This window comes from Odontesthes bonariensis, chromosome 4, assembly GCF_027942865.1.
Source record: "Odontesthes bonariensis isolate fOdoBon6 chromosome 4, fOdoBon6.hap1, whole genome shotgun sequence".
Classification (NCBI taxonomy): Eukaryota; Metazoa; Chordata; class Actinopteri; order Atheriniformes; family Atherinopsidae; genus Odontesthes; species Odontesthes bonariensis.
The window spans coordinates 35,434,988-35,460,596 of record NC_134509.1 but is presented as its reverse complement, the minus strand read 5'-3'; the positions used below and the strand labels follow the sequence as shown (position 1 = coordinate 35,460,596).

The 25,609-nt window shown below is 39.2% G+C and overlaps 1 protein-coding gene across 1 annotated transcript in view; it reads right to left on the bottom strand.

Moving 5' to 3' along the window:
* Window positions 1-25,609, bottom strand: part of LOC142379034 (sarcoplasmic/endoplasmic reticulum calcium ATPase 2) — a 39,134-nt gene extending 13,525 nt beyond the window's left edge. The window contains exons 1-16 of the mRNA XM_075464104.1: window positions 25,041-25,609; window positions 24,084-24,203; window positions 23,403-23,420; window positions 23,134-23,216; window positions 22,723-22,827; window positions 19,075-19,213; window positions 8,933-9,099; window positions 7,870-8,025; window positions 7,613-7,754; window positions 7,185-7,351; window positions 5,304-5,392; window positions 5,020-5,122; window positions 4,801-4,932; window positions 1,628-1,753; window positions 1,313-1,534; window positions 956-1,067 (exon numbers count right to left, since the gene is read on the bottom strand). Of these exons, the coding sequence (XP_075320219.1) occupies window positions 956-1,067; window positions 1,313-1,534; window positions 1,628-1,753; window positions 4,801-4,932; window positions 5,020-5,122; window positions 5,304-5,392; window positions 7,185-7,351; window positions 7,613-7,754; window positions 7,870-8,025; window positions 8,933-9,099; window positions 19,075-19,213; window positions 22,723-22,827; window positions 23,134-23,216; window positions 23,403-23,420; window positions 24,084-24,201 (1,879 nt within the window). The 5' untranslated portion in view covers window positions 24,202-24,203; window positions 25,041-25,609. The remainder of the gene's footprint in view (window positions 1-955; window positions 1,068-1,312; window positions 1,535-1,627; window positions 1,754-4,800; window positions 4,933-5,019; window positions 5,123-5,303; window positions 5,393-7,184; window positions 7,352-7,612; window positions 7,755-7,869; window positions 8,026-8,932; window positions 9,100-19,074; window positions 19,214-22,722; window positions 22,828-23,133; window positions 23,217-23,402; window positions 23,421-24,083; window positions 24,204-25,040) is intronic.

Here is a 25,609-nt window from a genome sequence, read left to right as displayed (position 1 = left end):
GTGTATGAATGTGTGTGAATGCTTAAAAGAAAGCTCTGTGTAGCCTGTATGGATATATTATTTTATTTTATTATTTATTATTATTATTTATTGTTTTGTTCTAAAGTTATTTAGGTGTGGTGTCTGGAGGTGAAATTTCACTGTTATTATTTTCACCTGCATTGTATTTGTTCCTGAGGTCACAAATGGAAACAGTGAAGAGGTATCCAACGTTCCTAAATTTCTAGTCTCTCTTCTTGGTAAGAAAATATCAGATGTTGATCTGCTTTATTTTAGCTCGTAACAAAACATTTAAATAGATCAAAATGAGCCCCAAGTGTCAGAATCAGTGTGGGGTATCTTTGCTTTCAGATGGCTGTATTAAATATGTGCAGTCAAAGACAATCATTAACAATGAAGGTCTTTTTATCTTAAAGAAGATGGAGAATGGATCAGTTCTATTTTAAAGCAGTCTAGCCACTGACTGTGTATAAAAGATGGACATAAGCACACCGTCACCAGCAAAATTATTCAACTCCCATTGTATTGGATTCCCCATGCAGTTAGTGGTCTGTTGTCAAACTGCTGTTTTAAAGCTCGGAATTAAACATTTAACTGTTACCAGTTTTGGTAATTGTAGCCAGATCTGACATGCACAGGGGTGGGGAACCTGGGGACAATGCATGTGCCTTGGGTAACTAATCTATCACTCAATAATGCATATCTTAAAATAATATTTCATTTCATATATCTTACCAAGTGTATTTTAATCAAAAACACTGAGCTGAGAATAAAGCAGCATTGGAGTGGAACCAATGTGTCTTTTTAGGTTCTGATACTAGTTTACCTTCCAAATTCCAAACTAAAGCTAAAAAGCAAACATCATTCTTAAATTGCTCTCTTATAAGATATTATTAGACTGCTGAAATGATCTGATTCTGTAAGAATATGTTTTTTTGTCTGTGTGCATGCTTACCTGTGATCATGATAACTCGTATACCAGCCTGTCGACACATTCGAACTGCACCAAGAACCTCTTTCCTTGGGGGATCTAACATCCCCACACAGCCCACAAAGGTTAGGTCCGACTGGGAAGAAAGAAAAAGAGATGGTGTAAAGAACCAGTTTTAACAGACATTAGAGCCACTGACTGAAAAAGTAGAAATTCCAATTCCATTTCAGAAGACAGCATTGTTTTTTTTCTTTTTTTTGTAAAAAAAAAAAAACATGACCACCCACATTCGTAGTGATACAAATAATAAGTGTAATACTGTATTTATACGTTCTACTTATGAATGCGCTAGAGTACAGTCTTGGCTACTTTTATCAGTACCTCATAGTCAGCAAAGGTTGCTGAGTTCTCCAGGTTGAGGCTATGGATGTCAGGTGGTGTGTCTCTGGTTGCCATTGCAAGGCAACGTAGTGTGTCTCGCCCTGATGCCCACTCCCGTACAGTGCACAGGAGCTGTTCTCGAACAACCGGGCTCAAAGGCACGCGAGCAGAGCCGCTGATACGGATGTAGTTACACCGCTCCAAAACGCTCTCTGGAGCTCCCTGAGGTGACAAGATAAGATACACAAGGACATGACTATCTCTTTATAACCAATTGACAAATAAATGTGTCAAAGAATGTGATATGTGACTGGCCTTGACAAACATCTTGGCTCCAGAGGTTGAACTGGTGAGTTTATTGGATGAACAAAATACAGACATGGACTTTCTGTCCCTGGAAAACTCAAGTGTCAGCTCCTTCCTAATCAGCTGCTTAATGACCTGAAAGTAAACAATAATATCAGGAAGGATGTGAACAGGAAAAGCAAGAAAAGAGAAAGTTTGTGAAATAGGGTTGGGCAATAATGTTTTTTATAACATAATTTTTTTTTAATTGATCTTAAAGTTTTACAATTATTACTATAATAGTGCTGCATAACAAGTTTTCCCAGTAAAGCCATTTTTAATATTTCTGTCTATCTATGTTTTTCTGTCCAAGTATGTGACAGCAGAATGACTCTAAAACTCAAACGCAGTCCATTAAAAGGAACCCTGACTAATATGATTTGTGAGGCTTTTTAGATTAACGTGAAAACTGATTTTATGGATACAATATTTGACAGACTCCGGATTTCTTTGTGTTAAATTGTGTAAATCCTATCACCTGAAGTTAGCCATTTTTTATATTGCATTACATTTCTCATCTGGCTGCAGAGGCCCGAGTCTCTGTATCCTACAATGAGATAAACCTGACTTCTGTTTGTACTTTTATATTTCAATTGAAGTACGACGCGAGTGCAAGAAATATACTACTTCATATACAAAGTAAAATGAAAACCAAAATGAAAGTCGAGAGTGCGTGTTCTGTCATCAGCTGTTTAAGGGATAAACACACGGGGTGCTGTCAGTTTGACTAAAGACAGATTTATGCTGGTTAGTGCAAAGGCTCACCAGTCCAAGTTGTTTTTTTTATGCATTTGTGGTTTGGTTGTGCTGAGTTTTACTTATGAGCTTATTGAGGGTTTTCAGTTACCTGACTCCCGCCCTCTGGTATTCGCATACCATCTGGGACGAGCCCACAACCGATATGATTTCAAATGGGGCTATTTTTTTCTAAAACTCGTGCATGTGACTGGATGAAGAATCTGTCCGTCATCTTGACTGACACGCCACTGCAGCCACTCCCAATGACTCAACCCGTGCTTCATTTGTAAAGTGGGAGGTCCCGGAGCGCAGAGGATGAGTGGCTCCGGTGTGAAAAAAAAGCGTGCGGGGGCGCTTTCGAGCAACCCTGTGCGCCACACCGAAAATAATCTGGGCATGTATTGTAGGCCTAATAACGATAGTCACATCAAATCCGGCGCCGCTTTACAAACTCTGGCTAACTGTCCAATAGAACGGAAGTGTGCACCCTCCTTTTCCGTAATATAGATATATTCAGTATCTCGTTTCATGACGCCGCCCATTCATCCAAAGTCCCACCCAGCAATTAATGATTGGCTCTGATTATTTTCTAATCGGACGAAACACATATGACTCCCAGGCTCCTCAGATGGTTGTGTGAGGAAAGGGAACACCCCCGCGTGTAGTTGGTAAACGCAGCCAGATGACGTGAGTCAGGTTAGGTTTTCAGGTCCAAATGGCTGAGAACAGCATTAAGTTCACAAACAATGAGAAAATGCAACTGAGCATTCTGTGGAAATGAGCTGGTTCAGTCAGTGTTCATGTTTGTAGGTTGGTTTAATTGTAAATTTATCAACCTAAAACACTGAAAGTCAAGCTTTCTGTGAGCAGGGAGAAAATTTTAATAATCTGATACTGAGTTCTTGCATGATATTAAATCCTACATTCTTCATTTCAAATGTTCAAAAGCCTGTGGCAGTTATAAAAGCCAGTTAATGCTTTTATAACTGCCACATTGTCTGACATAATCACCTTAGACAACATGTGAAATGATCAGTCAGAAAGAAAGTTAGTTCACAAACACAACTTCCTGCTGTGCAGTCAGCAGACTTCACAAAACACAGATGTTGGTAAAGAAAAACAAAAAAACTTGTTTTGGCACTCACTGGGCTCATCTGGTTACTTTCTTCAATGTAAATGAACTATGGTTAATCAAAAAAGGTTTGAGACTGATCCAGATGAGCCTTTATGAGAAAAAAAAATCAAGCAACAAATGTTGCCAAGTTGGCAACAGAGTGGAGAAGTTGAGAGCAAGACTATAACTCTTCACACACAAGCCCTTTTTCCATCAGATTCTGCAGCGAATTAAAAGTTATATCGCATTACTTTGTTGCGATATAAGATGCGTTCGGTTGGTTTTCCATCAAACAGGACGATTCTAGCGAAATAAAATGACATCACCGGAACGTGCTGATGCGCATTATTCTGACTCGACCAGATGATTTTCCATTACAAAAGTGGCGAATTGTAGCGAATTAGAATGCTCGGTAGCGGGAATTTAATTGCTCGCGCTGTTATTGTCAGCCTCCTGTTATAACAGTTGCTATAACTTTCAAGGCTACGTAACTTTTCACCACCGGCTTTCGTTTTATTTATTAGGCTAGTTACTTATTTAGAGTTATGGACCGTAGGATAGGACTAAACATGCTGCTAGTGCTGCTGTCAGCTTATAATTGCCGTCAGAAATTTAAGAAGGAGGATCCTTCATCCGCAGCATAATTAATTCTCGCCTCGCTCTCATCGATGAGAGCGAGGCGAGAATTAATTATGCTGCTTCAGGACCTCCCGAATTGTGTTTAAAAAAAGCAGAGTCTCTGCTCTCGACCAGTTGTTTCTTTTATCATCGGACATTGTTGTTACTAGTTGTTGCTGCTGTTTTGATACCGACAGGATAGGTGAAATGGGGCGGCTGAGCGGCTCAACAACAACATTCGAATCCTCGCGCTTTACCAATACCATCTGCGCATGCGTGGCTAGTCTGATCGCATTAACCTTTTCCATCACTTCTGTAGCGATACAACTTAGCCCTGAACCACCTATTTCGAGCGAATTGATTTAATGCGACAAAACAGGCGTTCTAGCGATTTAACCGTTTTTCCATCACATGTATCGCACTAACTTCTGATGCGCATCAAATTAAAGCGAATCATGTCGTTGATGGAAAAAGGGCTATAGACTGGGAGTAGGGCACAGCTAAGCAGTGAATGACAGTAGTGATACTCACAATGACACAGCTGTACAAAAGAAACATGTTTATGAAAACTACGTAAAAACTTTAATGCCTCATTTCATATCTTGTCTCAAAAAATAACAATAAATCATAAAAACGGAACATATCATTCAGTTTTTTAGATATCCACACTTACTGAACAACAGGCTGTGGCTCTCTCAGTAGGGATCAGTCCCCTCAGGTCGGTGTCAAATACATTCATTTTCTCCACCAAACAGCAGAGGGCAGTCTCTGTTGACTCTCCGACCTTCTCATACACACCCTTTGCCTGGATCACACATATATAAAAACAAAAAACTTAAAAGTTAAAGGGTGCTGTTGAATCTTGTACAGATTGCAATCTTGCATTTTTTACCTCGTTGTAGTCCAGTGATGAGTCATTGCATAATGCACAGATGGAGGCCATCTCCACCAGGCCTTCATACTGACTGCACTTCACCAGTGAGCCATCCTTGTAACTGAGAAAGATGAGAACCGAAAAAATAAAAAAATAAAGACAGAAGAGTGAAACAAATGTGTTGAAACAGTAAAAAAACAAACAGAGCAGTTATTCTTACGTGTCATTATGTTTTGAAAAAAACAAAAACTATGCATCTGTCACAGGTTTAATGTTAGGTGTTAAAGGTTAAAGACACTCACACTTCCCCTTCAGGGGCATAAGTAGATCCAGTCACTGTGAACTCGTTCAAGCTGCAGCGCTCTCCTGACACACTATCCACTACAAAAATCTAAACATATGCACATACACACATAAACATTGGAGTAGTTGATTAGTTCATAATGTCAGAAAAAACATTTGAATCGATTCCACTCCTGAGGCCTAATGCATTTTTATATTGGTGTCAGCACCACACTTCATTTGAGGACAACTTCCTAGTGATTCACATGAGGTTTTGAAATGTACAAAAACCATTATGTTATTGTGTCATACTGATACCAATTCAGTCAGTACCACTTCATTAATGAGATGATAATTTCCATTTGCAGTCATTTATGTTTGATGGTATTCATAGATTTCCCTGTCCCCCATGTGCACATGCAAGCGGCCTGAGGAATGGAAGACTGAGGAGTCGGAACACAGCAGGTAACAATAAAAACAAACCTAACTGATGAAGTTACACACAGCATGAAAAGGAGGAAATGTGGTGAAGGTGGGTTGCAAGACAACTTCCAGAGATAAAAGCACAGGTAGGAGGGATCAATCAGTGTTAATAGTGCATGCTGTATGTACAGGAGAAACAGCTGAACTGTCTTTTGAGGTGTCAGTCGGACTGTTGGGTGAGCTGAGATTTGATGCCTGTCTAAATAAACTGATGGGGTGAAAGATCCATCCATCCATCCATTGTCTATACCCAGTTAAATCAATTCAGGGGGCAGGAGCTGCCATTGGGTGAGAGGCGGGGTACACCTTGGACAGGGCACCAATCCATTACAGGGCCACACAGAAATAAACAACGATGCATGCTCACACTCACTCCTAGGGTTAATTCATAATCATCAAATAACCTAATGTGCATGTTTTTGGATGGTGGGAGGAAGCCAGACTAATGATCGGGGAGGGAAGAGAGCAAGGTGTCTAGTTCATCTAGAAGTCACCGAGTTGTCCACTTGGGCGATATACGCCCATATATACAACCATGAAAGTTTTGACCGGTGCAGTTACCAAGATGGCATGGTATTCAAAGGTGTTGTATTTAGCATTAGGTATCAGTTGGTTGTATTTCCACTTGTTGGAAATTAGCAGGCCCGTTCCACTACCTCACCCAGATTTACGAGAGGTGTGGGAGAATGTGTGGTTGGTCGAAAGTGCAGCCGGGGTAGCATTGTTTTTAAATTAAAAGTTCATCAGGATTAGGAACTATAATGACTTTTACTGGTGCAGAAAATTCTCATTTTACCAATATTAGTTAAACAGAGTCTAAAAAATCTACAGGAAGTTTCACGACAGCTAAAGTTGTCATTTCCATGACAAGAAATTCACAGCAATGGAGTGATGAACTTGATACGTATCAGTGCTGTGAATTAATGGAGGAATAGTTGAGTTTGCATCATGGTAGCACCAGCGCATAGTCACACTCAAATCTGTTCTCTTTCTCCTTTGCTGCTTTCTTCCATCATCATTCTTATTATTTCAAAATACCTTTTTTTCCATGAGATATTGGATTTTTTTCACACAGCCTTGCCATTATTGCTTTTAATGTGAAGAAATCTTTGATATGAGCCATTGTAGTTGGCTGCCAAAAATGAAAACGGCCGACATTTGTAAATGTAGTGGTTATTATTTGACTACTCCCTTTTATATAACAATTAAATTTATACATTAACTTATTGGACTGAATCAAGGTTGTATTAACCCGTTTGTTAATCTAATGTTAGTATGGAAAATCATAACTTGTTCATTTGGGATCAGTTAAAGTGTGTTATCAATGTCAAAGTAGCTAAATCAGGCTGATGAGTCCACAGAGCAATTAAAACATTAGCTGGACATCTGTCAGATTGCTATGATGTTCTAAACCTTACTCTGCAGACCGACATCTGGTTTGTAGTTAGTGTGCCTGTTTTGTCTGAACATATAACAGAGGTGCAACCCAGCGTCTCCACTGATGGCAGGCTGCGGACTATAGCATTCTTCCTGGCCATCCTCCTGGTGCCCAGTGCCAAGCAGGTAGTAATGACTGCTGGAAGGCCTGAGAGGGAAAACAACAAGTGGGGTTAAGGAAGTAGTTTCTGGAGCTTCATAATCTGCTGTGTAGCAGTTAGTTTTATAAGGCATAATAAGGATATAAAAAGAAAGTTAATTAATTTGTTTTCAGGAAAATTCCTGGATTGTTCTTACAAAATCACAAAAATACCTCCAATCGTAAAAAAAATAAAAATAATAATAATAAAAAAAAAATACACAAAGTGTAATCAAGTGATACTTTTTGCAGATGAATAAGACGCCTTACCTTCTGGTATGGCAGCTACAGCCAGTGCAACAGCAATCTTGAAATAGTAAACAGCTCCTCTCAGCCAGCTACCTCCATGGACCGGGTCATTAAAATGGCCCACATTGATGGCCCACACAGCCACACAAATCACACTGATGACCTGCAGATTACCATAAAAAAACAAACAAACATGCATGTAGCAACATGTATTTTACAGACTATTTTTTATCTTAAAGGTCAGAACTGACTACAAATTTGAAGTTAAATACACTTGCCTTCGACAGCTGTTCTCCAAACTGGTCAAGTTTCTTTTGAAGTGGGGTCCTTTCAGGCTCAGTGCAGGCCATTTGATCTCGAATTTTCCCAATCTCTGTCTGCACACCTGTTGCTACGACAACCCCAATGGCCCGACCTGCTGCAATGTTAGTGCCCTGGAAAGAAAATCAGAGTTTAATGTAGTCTCTTCACATCACTGTGTGACATCACATTATAATAATAGTTATAGTAATAGTCATATAACCGCACAAAGACCGCCTTCAGGCCTGGGGTCTGTCAGAGAGATGTTTTAAAATAAAAAATCTGAGGCTGTTGATCTTTGAAAAAAGACCACCTGGTGACTGAGTGACCTTTTAGTTCTGCCAGAGATAATATACACAAACACACACTAACACCATGGATGCTTTATCCACTTGCACACAGACTCTTTCTTCTGCATTTTGGCTTAGCTTTTGTTGAATAAATCAAGAGACACAGTAATATCATCTGAGGTTGTTTTTGACTTAATTTTAAGATCAGGACCAGAATTTTGCTGTCCAAATGCTATAAAAAAACCTTAAGAACACTGTAAGGGTGTGATCAGAATCTACTGTGAAAGAATGACTCAAGTTTTCCAACTAAAACAACCATTTGTGTATAAAGGGTAGTCATTTAAACAAAGATATAATTTTATATTTTTCAAGTACTGTACCTTTACAGTGACCCTGGTTGAGAGGCTATTTTCAGCATCGTTGTAAAACACATTTGGCACTGTGAGCATTTGGAGTCTTATCGGATATTTGGGGCAGCAGCAAAGCTTATGTGGGAATAGTCAAAACAAACTGAAAAGTGTGAGCTTGTGATTAAGAAAGAATCTGTAATTCAACATAACAGAAGGGCATCTAGAAGCTGGCAAAAACAAGCTTATCATTTCTGTGTAATTAAACAGTTTGTTGTCAGTGTAGTAGTACTTGTCATCTTCATGTCTTTGTGTTTGGTCTTTTGTGACTAAATGTGAGCAAGGAAACATGTTCAGAAGTGAGTCCTAAAAAAAAAAAGACAAACATGGTGCTTGAGACTCACTGAGAAAAGCATGTTCTTCTTGTCCTGGTTAACAGCTCTGGGATCTGGTACAGGGTCTGTGTGTTTGAGCACTGACACAGACTCCCCTGTCAAAATGGACTGATCCACCCTGAGGGTGGTGGATCGGATGGATGTCAACCTGATGTCAGCTGGGACCTTATCACCAACTTGAGGTTTGGGGTGAGAGAGAGAGAAAAAAAAAAATCACTTTTCATACTTATTCATAACAACATACACTAATCAGCCACAACATTAAAATTAGTAAAGTGTGTCACACTGCTCATATTGTAACAATGTTTTACATGGAGATCACTGTTACACTTGCCTTTTATCTAAACAATTTTGCAGATCAGTGGCAGGAACGGTCTAAAGAACTTCCCAGACATCAGTCTGATAGCCTCTGTGGGGTGAAAGCTGAGTCCACACAAACCTCACCCCACATCCTGGTACCAGCCACTCCAGGACACCCACAGATGTTCTTAGCCCATGCCCTAACTGGTAAAAGCTCTTTCGGCAACATGCGGAGGACATGCTCACTATCATGTGTATACTCATCATGTTAGTGATCAGTATACTTTTCAACTTAAACATACTGAGGATTATAGTCCATTAGATAATATAATTATATAATTACATTCCAAAAATACCTAGATTTCCGTTTCTTATTCAACGCCAGTATTGTGATAACATATATAAGTTGACATAAAAAAAGACAAACACAAGATTGGGTAAGGGAGCGGAGCATCCATCAGAGATATAGTCTTTTTTTGGTCTCAACACTTTGAACAAAATGCAAGGTGATGTCTTTTCTTGAGAACAATAACAGATCTAAATTTGCCTTAAGAGCATAGCTTTGTAACGTGTGACTGGCGTGCCTGCAGTCCAGATGTATCTCCTATTGAAAATGTTTTGTTTTCTAAATTTGTTATTTGTATCCTCAGTTTGGAGATTATTCAAAAGAATGACAAAATATGAGTTTATATATTTTAAATACAAAAGTTGGTCGGTCAGTACGGATCCTGAAAATAATTTCCTCTGTACTTTTGTTTGTTACATAAATATTTAACTTCTAAAACAATTTCAGATTTGTGGCATTTTAGAAAACTCATATTTCCAGGAAATAGGGTTTGTAAACTGCCTGTCCTCAATAAAAATGTAGCCATAATACAAGCCAAAACTAAGCTCATAGGTAACAGAGGGGATGTAAAATATCTGAGACAATGATAAGCCATGCTATAACAAAAACTGCTTCATGCAAATAAGAATCAACTGCTACAGATGAATGGTTAGCATTCTGTCTTTCAGAAGAGCACAGCTGTTTGTAAGTGTTTATATATAAGAGTGAACATGCAGAGAGAATAATGGAAAAATTGCATAGACAAATTAGACTTCTGGATCTTTTCATCAGTACAATGACTTGGTGCATAAAGGCTATTTGCTATAAATATATTCATTAGATCAATTAAAATACAACAAATATAGAAACTGACAGTGGTTCAAAGAGTAATGATGCATCATAATCTTAGGGACGAAATGACTTCGTATTCCACTTTAGATAACAGTATTATTTCCTCAGAAAAACAAAAAATATTCATAAAGCATGACAAGCAAGCTTAGACAGTTAATCAGGTGGAAGATAAAGTAATTGCCATGTGCAAACACTAAACAAATAAATTATTTTATTGATTATAAGGCTCAAGAATGATGCTTGCTCCAAATAAACTCTGTGTTTGGGCAAATGAAAAGTCCAATACGGATGTCCGATCGGGTAAGTAAAAAAATGTGAATATGAATCTCTTGTGTTGATGTGTGAAAATGGCTTGGGGGCTGGGAAGAAAATCTCTGCAATCTCTGCAGATCATGCCCAGAAGATTTCAAGGGTCCAGTGTGTGTGTAAAATGAACTGTCTGTCTACCAGTCTATTTGCCATTTTGACACAAGAACAGCAGAGATTGTTAGAACAAAGTGTAGTTAAGCTAGTAAAAACTTTTTTTTTTTGCTGGAGATGGACTCTCCCAGCTAGAAAAGCAAAGAGGGGCCTGTGGGAAGCAGAACATGATGTAGAGATGATATGTTGTGGCATAATTAGTGTTGATATGAGGAAGAAATTATACAGGTCAGCAGAAAGGAAAAGCTCTCACCAGCACACTCACACAATGGCCGCAAATGCCTCAAAATCTTTGCTGACATGTTCGTACATTGTCTCAGTCTCTGTTTTTACTAGCGGGCTCAGTGGAAAATGTGGAAAAAAATCTGTTCTCATAACATGTCAGTTATGTGAACAGTGCAATGGAATATTGAGAAAGTGACTCCATTGAGGAAAAAACAAATGGTGGTGTGTGACATGCAGCAAAGGGCCACAGGCCAGAATCAAACCCGGGGCGGCTGCGACGGAGCAAAGAGCCTCCGTACATGGACCGGCCGCTCAATCTAGTGAGCTAAACACATGTCGTACATGTCACTGTATGTACATGTACATCATTCAACTTTTAAGCCCAAAAATAATTTGGTTACAGAATTTCATTCAATGATGTTTGCTGAATTTGCATCATGGTAACTTGGTGTTAGCAGAGGGTTACTAAAAGTTTTTTTGTTTTTTTTCAACCAAACCAGCAGACAATCTTGCCCTGCTGTCACGGTTCGATGGTGGAAGCGAGGAAACCCAGGTGCAGACATTTGGCGAGAACCAGGAGGCAAAAATTAATGGAACCTATTTATTTTAAAAGAAAGCACAAAAACTAAAACATGGAAAAACAAAATTAAAACGCTGAATTACTGGAACTAACAGACTGACCAAAACAGAGAAATGGAACTGGGGGTAGCACGAGGGAGAGTGTGAGGACCTGGCAAATGGGGTGACAAAACAGGGAGACTAAATACTGTGGGGAGAACACGGATCATGACAATTATGATACTATACCTACTACAGCATACCAACTATATTGTCTTTCACCATCAAATGTGTACCAGTGTTGTATATCAAAGTAAGGAATGTAGTCAAACAAGAACTATAAAAAGCATTTTTTCTTGTGCTTTAAAGTACATTATATCCTTATCCCTGGTCTTTTTAGAAAATATGTCTGTTTGAAGTTTGATGACTTAAGCCACATTAATATAATTGCTGTAAAGGCCATTAATTAAGGGAATTTTACATTAAGAGGTTGTTTGCATTTTTTGGCGCTTTTATTTTATACATTCCTGTAAAACCGGAAGTACTCTATTTTGAAGGACATGAAACTATGTAATTGTAGTTTAATGGAACATTGGACAACGACTAAAGGAAAGGATGAAGTTTGCCTCATAGTTAAAATAAGGACAAATAAAAAGGCTAAAGGTTTAGCACCAGTCAAAAAGGAGGAACAAGGTATATTTACGTTTACCTAAGGAATGTTTTGCATGAAATTAGTATAGCACATGCTAATTGATGTCATTTTTTATTTATGTTTGTCACTAGCTCTTACGTTGGTTGAAGAGTGGCAAATTAATCAATAAAGAACATAACCATCAGTAAGGCTCATCTTTGTTCGACTGGGAGCTACAATTACCTTGTTACCTTACCTTGTTTATATTTACAATTATGAAAGAAATCTATGTTAAAGAAGTGTTAATATCTGTATAACTGTATTGGAATGAATCAAATCGCATAAAATTAAACTGAATTGTTTTTCATAAAAAGGCATAATATTTTAATCACATCTTGCCCCATGTATCTAAATATGTATTGAGTCCTTTCATAATGGAAAGACTGCTGGAACAAACAGTTGTCTTGAATGTTTTCCACTTGCAAATAATCTTTCTCACTGTTGAATGATGGGCTCCAAATTGTTTAGAATAATACATGGTCTAATACATCCCAATACATAAAACTTAAAAAATGAAAGAGAGTATTCTTTCCTCTTTACATGACTTGAATTAATACAAGCCCTAACTACACAAGTTACCAAATCAACAATGCACATGCATAACTAAACAATGAGTCAGATAAAACACATCCAGTAGATAAGTGTCACTGAGTTCCCATGCTCTTAAAAACAAATAATTCTAGTATAGACAGAAGGCACTAACACAAAAACACATGTACACACACAGTAATAACCCTATTTCCTCTCTCTGAGTGGCCTGAAATATCCATGGGTATCAGGAGAATTCAACAGTTTCCTTGCTGGGTCAAGACAATTTCATGTCTGTGTACAGACCAGTAAAACTGACAGTGTTTTTAGCTGGGTTGAGTTTATATATGGATGCAACTGACCAGAATATGTTTTCTTAAATAGAACCTATTTTTCACCTGACCTGAAGACAGCATGCCAGTAGGATGGGGAACTGATTTCATATCTCTCTAGTTTTACAATAGAGAAACTCAGGCAAACTATGGAAAAATGGCTAAAAACATGCTGAGAAGCACGTCAGAAATCATACAACCCTAAACTCCAAGTGCTCTCTCAAAGAGCCAGATCACTGAAAACAAATGTTGCCAAATGCTGGAAGTCACCTATCAACTCCAAATGCTCTCAAACACTCTAGTACACTAATCCAAAGACAGTGGTGCATAAAAACACTTGAAAAAAGATTTGTGCAAAAGGCCATCAACTACAGTCACCTATATGTCCTGTATTCTGTAGTAATATCTACAGCATAACATCCAAAGTTCTTTGCTTTAAGACGCACCTCAATCAAATATTTTCCATGAAGGCTACTTGTTCTTCTTGCCAGGTTTCCATGACGACATCAGCAGGCATGCAGAATGCAATGTTTCCCAGGAATGGCTAAACAGAGATCCTACAACGTTTAAACAACCATGTAATGGAAAAGTGTGCTTCATTGTGCTGATTTTTCCACTGAAGCACAACAAACACTTAATGAGACAGCAAATAAAGACATGTATGCATGTAAAAATACTTTGAATAACACACTATTGTGTGAGGAGCTTATTTTACCCGCTGCCATGGACATGGTAAGAGAGGTCCTGGATCAATCAGCGGCAGACAAGCTTAAAACTACACCCCTGTCCAATGATACTATAGCTTGGCGTATTGAAGACATTTCTGGTAACATAAAACAACAGACCACAGCTCGCATCCAGGCAAGCCCTTACTACGCATTACAGATGGATGAATCCACGGATATAACTCACCATGCCATTTTACTGGTTTATGTGAGACATGTGTGGGACGGTGACTTGCAGGAACAATTTCACTGCAGCAGAGAACTCCCTACCAATACCAAAGCAGAGGACGTTTTCAATTCCGTGGACTTGTATTGGAGCTCATCCCATTTTAGCAATATCATTTCTGAACATTGACCTACCCCCCGCTGCGTCCTGTGAGCCGAGTTCCAGCCAAAGGACAGAAGTTTTATCTGTCTTTCTGAGTCCTGGCTGAACCAAAACACACCAGACTCATGTGTGAACATACCTGGCTTCACAGCCATATGAGCGGATCGAGACCTGAGTACGAGCGGTCAGCGGAAAGGCATGGGTATTATCCTGTTTTTTAATCAGAGATGGGTTAACCCCCGCAATGTGGCTGTTAAGGAGATTGAACTGCTGTCAGTTGGTTTCCGTGTGTTCTATGCGCCCAGAGAGTTCCCATATACAGTCGTCATTCTTGTTTACATTCCACCGAGGGCGGCACCTACAACGGCGTGTGACGTTATCCATGGCGCCTTTTCAGAAAGGCGTAGGAGTGTATAACAGGAGCTTAAAAAGACACTACGTTGAGCTAAGGAGTACAAGAAAAAGGTAGAGAGACAGCTGGAGAACAATAACACCAAAGAGGTGTGGAGGGGCATGAGGACCATCACTGGATACAGACTGAAGAACTCTGTCTGTGGAAGTTGATGTGGACAGGGTAAATACTTTCAACCAATATTACAACAGTGTGGCTTTTCCCACCTCTGCTGCTGCTCCCTCCACCCCCACCATTACAGCTGCTTCCTCTATACTGCTTCCACTGCCCAGCTGTACTTCCACCTCAATGGCAACCCGCATCGCCAAGCCTCCTCCTCCGCCTGACTGCACCTCTACCTCTGCTGTCACCAACAAGCTTCTTCTGTCCAGCTGTACTTCCACCTCAATGGCAACCCGCATCGCCAATCCTCCTCCTCCGCCTTTATTAAACATTGACCGGGAACACAACTACGATGCATGTGCGTGTAAAGATCGTCTATAGTGACAGACATCACACTCTAACATCAATTAATCAAAAAAAGTTTGCATTCTCCGTGCTCAAACGGGTGGCGCTGCTTCAGGTGATGAAAAAGATTAGTGGTATTCCCTCTCTTTGTCGGAACATGTGCTCGACATAATTTGCGCTTGACATAACACGTCGGACTTCAAAAAACCAAAATACCTCCACACCACCAAAGTTTTAGGGCCCTTCTTATCAACAATGTCATGAACAATGTCATCCCTTACGCCTTAGGCTGTGTGTTCCGTCCTTTCTTCCGAGGGAGCACTGGTTTTCCTTTTTTATATGGCTGCAGCAAGCACAAACAAACACGCCAGGACAAGCTGCTGGCATGGCTCTATTCCAGCCACGTAATTGGTTCAGTGCGGCGCAACTCACGTTGTCATTGGCTATTCGTATTGTCTGTCAAAAGATGGACAAATGTAATCTATCGAAAAGTATGTCCACCATGTTTGATATCGCTATCAAGGAAAAGTTATATTTTGATAGCTATCGTTATCGTTTTATCACCCAGCTCTATTCAACGTCAGCGTTTATTTCACTCATTTTCCCTTGTTTAGGTTTTATTCTTTTTCTTTTCAGTTTGTGCATTCCAAAATTTGCAACACCAGCATGTGTTTGACACATTTCCTCCTTTAATTTTCTTAAAATCTTTTCCACACGGAAACAAAATTCATCAAACAAATATCATCCACATTACACACACAGCAGCGGAGCAGCAGCAACTTCACAGACAGAGCGCAGATTCATGTTTCACAGGCTCCATCAACCAGGCAATTGTTCCCAATGAACAAACAGCAGTCAATGTACACCGCAATCTTTCCATTGATATTCAGCTTCAAAGTGCACGTCCACAGGTGGGCTTACCTGGCCGTAGTTCGCTTTGACAGCAGCTCCTTTAAAGGTTTAACAGCCAGCGCCTAGCTCTGTGCTTTATCTCCAATATCTGTTTAATTTCATCCTCTTCCTCTTTTCGTACTCCTAATCTCAGCTCCGTTGCTCAGTCTGATGATATTTGTAATTCATTTTTTTTTTGTTGACAAAATGTAGCGCCTTCAACGTAACAAATCAGTTGCTGAGAGAGGTTAGGCCTGATTCTCTGACGTGCTTAACACAAGACTTCAGTGAGATTTAATAAGTTTAACCTTTTATTATCAAAAGAAATTCAATTTAATTTAATTCAAAATGTATTTATATAGTACATTAAAACAACCCCAGCTGACCAAAGTGCTTCACAATAGCAACTGCATCACATATTAAGAAAGTCATAAATAAAATAGCAATAGGAATAACTGAGTCACAGATAAAATAAAATTTGTAATAAAATTAGCAATAAAATAGCAATAAAAGTTACAATAAAAGTAGCAAGCCAAGGTAAACTCCATTTCAGCTAGTGGAAGGCCAGGGAAAAGAGATATGTTTTCAGTCTGGATTTGAACTGGCCTAAAGACGGAGAGGAGCTGACAGACAAAGGGAGGCTGTTCCACAGTCTGGGTGCTGCCGCAGAGTAGGCTCTATCACCTCTGGTCTTTATCCTGGCTTTGGGAACAGCCAACAGGAGCTGGTCGGCTGACCTCAGTGCTCTGGGTGGAGTGTAGGGCTGTAACACCTCACTTCAGTAAGACGGGCCCATAGAGTTTAAACACTTAAAAAACAATCAATAAAACCTTAAATTTCACCCGAAAGCCGACAGGGAGCCAGTGAAGGGTGTACAAGACTGGGGTGATGGATTTGTGCCTCTTTGTTCTGGTCAACAGGCGGGCTGCAGCATTTTGGACGCTCTGTAGACACTGCAGAGAACCCTGAACTACAGTAATCCAAACGCGATGTTATAAATGCGTGGATTGCTCTTTCAAAGTCAGCCTGAGGAAGATAAGATTGAATCTTTGCAAGAGTCCTCAGCTGGAAAAAGCTGGCCTTGATGACAGCGCTGATGTGTTTATCAAATTTAAACAGAGGGTCAACCACCACACCCAGATTCCTAACAAAAGTACGGCAGTAGGAGGACAGAGGACCAATCGCACTGTCATGTCCATGCAGGGGATTACTTTTTCCGAACACCAGAATCTCAGTTTTATCTTTATTTAGGTTCAGAAAGTTAAATTTCAACCATGCCTGTACCTCCCCAAGACAATCCTGCAGCATTTTTACTGCGGACTGGCTGTCATTGGTGGTTACAGGCAGGTAAATTTGAACATCGTCTGCAAAGCAGTGAAAAAGGACTTTGTGCTTTTTAAAAATGGAACCCAGGGGGAGCATGTTAAAGATTTACAGAAAAACTCCTATTAGAGAGATAGGACCGAAACCTTTAATGCCAACAAGTGTCTCCAGGCGGGTCAGAAGGATACTGTGAACCACAGTATCGAAAAGAAAGATGATCAACTCATGATAAAGTGCACAAACTCCAAGTAATCACAGTGATTAAAAAAAATAGCTGTCAACAAAAAATACGGCGACCCAGCTCACCCCCTCTCTCTATGCCTCCCAATGAGAAATGAACAGGTAACTAAATTAACTAAAATCCCCGCCCATAAGCATGTGACCCATTTACATATTGATACCCTAATCAATATGACCACATAATAAATGATACTAAAACCAAAACAAACACCACAAAAAGAATGGCGATATCCATTCACCTCAATAATAGAAAAACACCTACTAATTCATTCATGGCTCCGACAGGGAGTTTTTTTTATTTTTTAATCTAGATCTTTTCAACAGTAATCAAAATGAGCTTTATATAAAAAACAAACAAACAAAAGAAAACAAAGACAATAATATGACGAGGCTATAAGAGCTGGTACTCCAATCAGCAAAAAAATTATATGATCAATGGCCTAATACTGTCTTATGTAGGTCCCCTTTATTGACTAAGCTACTTGGAAAGGTATGGACTCCACTAGGACTCTGAAGGTATGCTGAGGATTCTGTTACAAAGCTGTTAGTAGCATATCTAAGTCTGAGTAAACCAAATGAACCTGTTAACAGGGAGAGAACTGTGTTTTACTGAATTGGACTGTTTTTCATTAATTTTCTATTGAGGATTTTTAAGGACAGATCTGAATTCACATTTCCATGATGCTCTGGGATTGAGTGTAAAAGGCAAACATAGAGGGAAAGAGGGAAGCTAAAAAAGCGACACCACCGCCAACCTGGCAACCCATCAGCTCAGGTGAACTGAAGGGCCAAACTAACAATCTTGTTCTGTAAAATGCAGTAACAGTGGATGCTCTGTGGGTAGATTTAGTGAGAGCTGCGGTGATAGAGAGTTGAGGATCAATACACACCACTGTGACTGCTGGACTGAGTCTCTCCCACCCCTGCAAGTGTGCTCACACTGCAGCTGTGGAGATGCTACAACCCACTTAGCTGTCTAGCCGTCACAATTTGGCCCTTTGGCTTAAATCCTTATGCATGCTTCAACATTTCTGCTTTCACTACAACTTCAAGGACAGAATGTTCACGTGCTGCCTAATATGACCAACCCACTGTCAGGTGTCACTATAATAACATAAACAGTGTTTTTCATTTCATCTGTCAATGTTCATAATGTTATGCTTGATCAATGTGGGTTGTCTTTGTATTTTATTCAATAAAATACAGGGTTCATAAGCAAATCTTTGCATTCTGTTTTTATTCTCACATTACACAGCACCTGAACTTTTATAGACATTTATAGACAGGGTAGTAATGACTATTTATTTCATGCTGCTTTGCATTATGATGAAATGTGTTGAACTGTTATTCACCATGTCATAAATATTACAAAAACAAATTTTGATGTATCTTTAAGGCAAGAGAAGTGGCTTAAAAATATCTACAATGCTTGTCTGGGTTAGAGGCATTTACTTTTCCTATGATATTTCTGTGTAGAATTCCTCAAAATTAAAATACAGTTTTGTCAAATATTTATTAACTTCATTGTGAACAAATATGATGAGTATGACTTACCGGCAACTTCAACAATATCTCCAGGAACAATGTCTCGAGCTCTGACTCTCTGCACGCTCTTCTTGTCCTGTCGATACACCTTGCCCATTTCAGGCTCATATTCCTTTAGAGCCTCGATGGCATTCTCTGCATTTCGCTCCTGAGGGACACAGTATCCTGTCAGCATCTCACAGGTACATGTTGTTTCATAACTTCTCCATGAAAGAAAGCCATAGGTGCTAATAGACTCAGGATTAAACAAAAACAATTTATGCACAGATCTGAAGGGATTTTCTTCATTCTTTCTAAGAAAAAACTTCAGTGGCTAGTTTTGAAAATTCTGTCGCATAATTTACAATGGCAAATGAATGAAGGGAACAGACTTTAAAAACATGTGGTTGGCCTCATTTGGCCTTAGTTAAATTCAAAACTGGGTCAACAGGAAGCACCAGACTAAAACATAAATAAACACAAAATAAACCACATTTTGCATCGTGTCCCACATGTAGCCAGTTTCCCTTAAAGGCTCTGAGGACTATGTTATCACTATAATTTAAATACATCAGGGAAATCCATAACATTTTCTTTATATAAAATACTACAAATAATCAAAAGCATATTTCATGAGGCTTGAAGATTCCAATAATTCTTTAAGTTCAGCTAAACTTCACAAAAGCATTCTACCAAAATGTTAAGTTAATAATTTCATGGCACATGAATCCCGTCATTGAAATATTGTCTCAAAATCAGTTAATGCTAAAATGCCAGATCCAGGCCAGTATGAAACACTGAACCTGATTAGGAACATGTGAGCTAACTTTTGTAAAATGCTTAATCAACTCTCCCTGACCCTTTTCTTAGCATCACCATACAGACACTGAGCAAAGATTCTGCATGATCCATGTCACAGGCTCTACAATACGTTAGAAACATTTCTTTAGCACACTGCTTGTGATGACATAATTATATCAAAATACTTTTGCTGATTTGTCAGCTGTTTGCTTGTGCTGCAATCTCCTGTTTAACTACATTCTAAAGATATTGTTATTGATTCTGATCTGCTGTTTGGGGAGGCCTCTTAAAGCTACTGAGCAAACCATCATGTACACAAAACCATTTCTAAAAGACTTTTTGTTTAATTTTGTTTTAGGGTGTACCAACATCCAATAATCAGCCATTAGTGGATGGTAAGCTGTAGGAATGTACAGTACTGAAATATGTCGTATTCAGTACATGATTGATTGGTATTAAGGAGCAAAAAACAAACATTCCTCACATCATTACCCCATCACCAGCAGCCTCGACTGTTGACACATGGGTGGGATGGGTCCATATCACTGCGCACTGCCGTCTGACGACAGCCGCGCCTGTTTCACGGTGTTTACTGCTCGGTCTGCACTTCGGTCTGCACGGTCTACACCATGAAACAGGCGCGGCAGCGCACAGTGATACGAAGGGAGAGAAAATAGTGCCAAGCGATTGTGAGGTCTGACTTTTTCCTGAACAACGATTTTGTGATGCAAATGTATTACTCTTTTGACCGCATATTGTTTTGAGAAGCAAAACGCTTCATTTTTGTGGTCCTAGCCGGACTACCTTCGTCAACACCAAAACGAGGCCGGAACTCGCCTCACAGGACGCAGTAGGGGGTAAGTCAATGTTCATGCACGATATTGCTAGTATAGGATGTCATACAGCTTCATGTCAAAAGAGGCAAACTATCCCTTTAATGTATTAAAAGTTTTTCATGGTATTAACTGATCTCCACTGGTAGAGTACAACATCTTTATCTTTATGTGGCTGACACACTTCAGCCACATGAGGTCTAGCATTGTCATCCATCAGAAGGAACCCAGTGCCCACTGCACCGGCATATGGTCTCACAATGGGTCTGAGGATCTCATCCCGGTACCTAATGGCAGTCAGTGTACCTCTGGCTAGTGCGGGCCTCCAAAAAAATGCCTCCCTACACCATTACTGACCCACCGCCAAACCGGTCATGCTGGAGGATGTTGCAGGCAGCAGAACGTTCTCCACAGCGTCTCCAGACTCTGTTACATGTACTCAGTGTGAACCTGCTCTCATCCGTGAAGAGCCAATGGCAAATCTGCCAATCTTGGTGTTCTCTGTCAAAGGCCAATCTAATTTGCACGGTGCACCCCTGCACGATGTTGGGCTGTAAGCACAAGCCCCACTTGTGGACGTCTGACCCTCATATCACCCCTCATGGAGTTTTCTCTGTTTCTGACAGTTTGAGCAGAAACATGCATATCAGTGGCCTGCTGGTAATGTTGCAGGTTTCTGGCAGTGCTCTTCCTGTTCCTCATTGCACAAAGGAGGAGGTACCGGTCCTGCTGCTGGGTTGTTGCCCTCCTACGGACCCCCTACATGTCTCCTGGTGTACTGGCCTGTCTCCTGGTATCTCTTCCATGCTCTGGACACTGTGCTGAAAGACGCAGCAAACCTTCTTGCAACAGCTCGCATTGATGTGCCATCCTGGATGAGCTGCACTACCTGAGCAACTTCTGTGGGTTACAGAAACTGCCTCATGCTACCTCTAGGGTTGAGAGCACTGGCGAAATGCAAAAGTGACCAAAAAAAAAAAAAAAAAAAAAATCAGCCAGAAAGGATGAGAACAGAGAAATGGTCTGTGGTCACCACCTGCAGAACGACTCCTTTATAGGGGTTGTCTTGCCTCTTATTTCCACCTGTTGTCTGTTCCATTTGCACAACAGCAAGTGAAATTGATTCACAATAAGTGTTGCTTCCTAACTGGACAGGTTGATTGACTTGGAGTTTCATTGTGTTGTTTAGGTGTCCCTTTATTTTTTTTAGCAGTGTAGTTCACATTATGTATTTTAACAGCAGAGTCTGCAAACATCCGCAGATTTAACTTCCATCATCACACATCTACCTGAGAATGACCACATTCATTTTTGCTACTGTGAATAGCATACAACACACTCATAAAATCATCTGTGTAATAGCCCGGTACTCCTGAAATCAGCAGCTTGTGAAATATAAGTAGTCCCTAAATGTATTCAGGTGGTGTAGATTTCAGATGACAACCATGTGGTGCATAACTAAGACACCAAGAGCAACAAAATCTCAAGACGGGACCTGCAGGTAACTCTCACAGCTCCCGGTGTCAGACTGCATGTTTCCAGTTAGAAAAGATTGCATATATTTGATCTGCATAGGCAGAGTACTATGAAAAACGCTTTACTCTTTTTCTTTCAATTCATAATGCAGAATGAGATGGTTTGGGTAATTTAGAAGTGTTGACACACTATTACACTTGTTTACAATACTCCCAGCAATTTCTGAAATACATGTAATAGACTGGTACAAAAATCAGAGCATTCTGATTTAGAGCAGGTGGACAGTTGCACAAAACATCTGCAAGAAGCAGTCTCTGCTTGAGGGGGCATTGTGTGAACTTAATTTTTCATCAAAAGAATTTTACATCTATAGGTATTTCTGTAGAATCATGAGCAAAAAGCTAAGTTTCCTTTAAGTGTTATTTCCTTTAAGTGTTATTTCAGTACTTCAGGCATCTTTATTTGTTAGCACTGTTTCAAATGCTTGCTTAAGAAAAAAAAAAACATGGTGATTTCAAATGTCAACAAACTACAATCCACTAAACATAAATAAACCACACACAGGTACCTGCCATACTCCCACAATAGCGTTAGCAATGAGGATGAGGAGGATGACGAAGGGTTCAACAAAGGCTGTGATGGTCCCCTCCCCTTCTTCAAACCATGCCAAGGTCTACAAGACAGAAATGAACCAAAGAGAAAGGTGAGGCTCGTGTGTACTGTGGTACTCCATCCATTTGTCATCTTTTGGTATTCTGAAGGTGTAACAGTTCATAAATATGTTTTTGTCTTTTCAGCTGTACCAAAACTCTTATCCAACTGGGGATTTTGTGTTACCATTACATCAACCAATAATGAATGAATAAACTGATACAGTGTACGATTTATACAAACACAAATTATCCATATATCTATTGCAGGAAAATGTATGATTCATTGTGTTTGGGAATTGTATGTGTTTGCGATTGCATTCTCTTACAAAAGAGATGCATGCAGCCAACAGCAATATTCGAACTAACAGATCTTCAAACTGTTCCAGGACCAGTTCGCAAAGTGACTTCCCTGCAGAGTGGACAACAAGGTATGCAGTGAGGAGAATAAAGAGGAAACAAGCAAACAAAGGCAGACTGCGTTAAATGAGGCAGTATTAAAGTGATAAAACTGCTGTAATAAGATCCTAAGCAGCATAATAAAGCAAATACACAGACTGTGTATACACATCCAGTAAGATAAAGAAAGACAACTCACCTTCCTCTGCTGGCAATTCTGGAATATAGATAAAACAAATAAATATATATATATATTAGCATTGCTAACGGAGCTAAAAACAGAATATATAATTGATTTGGTTCAGAATGAAAAACCTACACAGAACACAGATATGCATTTTTATTTGTATTTGTGAATATAACTTAGACTTGGAAAAGCTGTCATGTAGTTTGTCATGTAATTTTTTATTTAACTATGGTTATTTTTTAGGTCAGTAGTGGTAATTTTACAACCCCAAATCAAAATAGGCTGAGATAATATTAGAAAATGCAATATTAAATAAAGAATGGTCCATAACAATGGTGGAAATGTCTGTTGTGATCAGACCAATCAGTATTCAATATCTATAAAGAAAAAATAGATGCTGTGTCCTTTAGACCAAAGACCACAAGGAATATCCAAACTGCTGTGATGGTATGGAGTTGTATCAGTGCCCTTGGCGAAGCTCATTTACTTCTGTGACGGCAGCATTAATGCAAAAATGTTTTTACAGCAGAAATTTTACAGCAACATATACTGCCACATACACTTTTCCATGGTAAAACATATTGAATTAGAGTGATGAGAGGTTAATAAAAAAGAGTAAATAAAATAATAATAATAAAAAAAAGTTAGTTTGTTGTGTTTACATTCCCATGCAACAAAAACAAAGATTTGTACCATTGGGTCCCCATTTATCTCTGTTTTTCTTCAGTTGCTCACAACTCAGACCTGTGGATTCATTTACACCGAAGAAGCCAAAAACCTCCTCCACTGTCTTTGTATGAGCATTATCCATCACTGTAAAGGGAGAAGAAAAACTATTAGGTTAGTAATACTGGCAATTAGCTTTTTAGTTTTTTAGTGTTTGAAATAAAGCAATGACCTTCTTTAATGACCTTTCCATAAATGTAAAGGATGGAAGGCAATAAGGCTACCTTGAATACATACATGTTGATTTATATTGTTAACATTGATGATTATTATGCCTGAATGTTCATAGATCTCCATAAGAATTTGTATCTCCTAAATTCCAGGTGAAGCCCAACAGATTTTTTCATAACAATGTTGTTTCAGTTTTCCAGAATTGAAAAACAGCTTGATGCTTGAATGTGTTTCCAGTCATCAGAAATAAAATAATACCGTTTCCCACTGCAACACGCAAAGAAGTAAAGATTAAATAAATCAGCCTCAGTCATCTAGGCCTGTGTTGTAGATCAAAATAATTTAGTTTCTACATCTGCAAAATACAATTTTGAGAGACAAGAACTGCATTCAGCACAGCGGCCCACCAACCGAATTATTTCAAATTGATCAAGATGACACAGCTTTTAAATTTGGTGACAAAAACATTAGAAACTTTCTCGCAGATTTATTTTGCGTGACATCTCCAATATGTTGGTTTTAGGCAAACTACACATGCAAATGGAATTTACAGTATGATGATTAACTAGTTAGGGTCGTGAGTTGCGTTTCAAATGACCCCCCAAAAAAATCACAACTCAGTAAAGTCTTTCAGCATCGAGCTAGCTGTTAGCTTGTGAGCAACAGGGCTGTGACCGTAGGTGACTAGCGAGGATGCTAGTGAGCTAACATTATGTATAACGTTAATCCTCCGGAGATGAACAGGTTGCTTACCAGAGCAGGCAGTATGTCCGTGTGTCGTCTGAGCACTGTCCTTCAGTTTGAGGAAGATAGTATATCAAAGCGACATGTGTTTAGGTTGAATCCCTTCCAACTATGAATAAAAAGAAACGAATAATTGTTTTTCATAACAGGCTGTAGTCACAGACGCTCATGAGAATGCAAAAAAAAAAAAAAAAAATCAGCACAAACGTAATTCCATTAAAAATGTTTTTCAGAATTCTGAGGGATAAAAATGTTGTCTCCCAAAAATGAAGGCTAGTTTAAGGCAATTTTTTCTTAATATAGTTCTAGACGGCTTATTGATACAATATGGCATTATAATTGTTCATCCTAACTGCAGGAGTCTCCCTTTAGACTACCGTAGCCAACACACCGCTTACAAAATACAACATCCGGAATAAAGTTTCCAAGTAAAAGCTTCATAAAAAGATGTCATTCGTATCAGTACATGATTCAAATGTAGATTTAGAGGAAGAAATAGTTTCAAGATCATTTAGAGAACTCCTCGAGTTATATCCAGTGAACATAGTATGTTTGAAGCGTTTAGATCAAATTAAAGC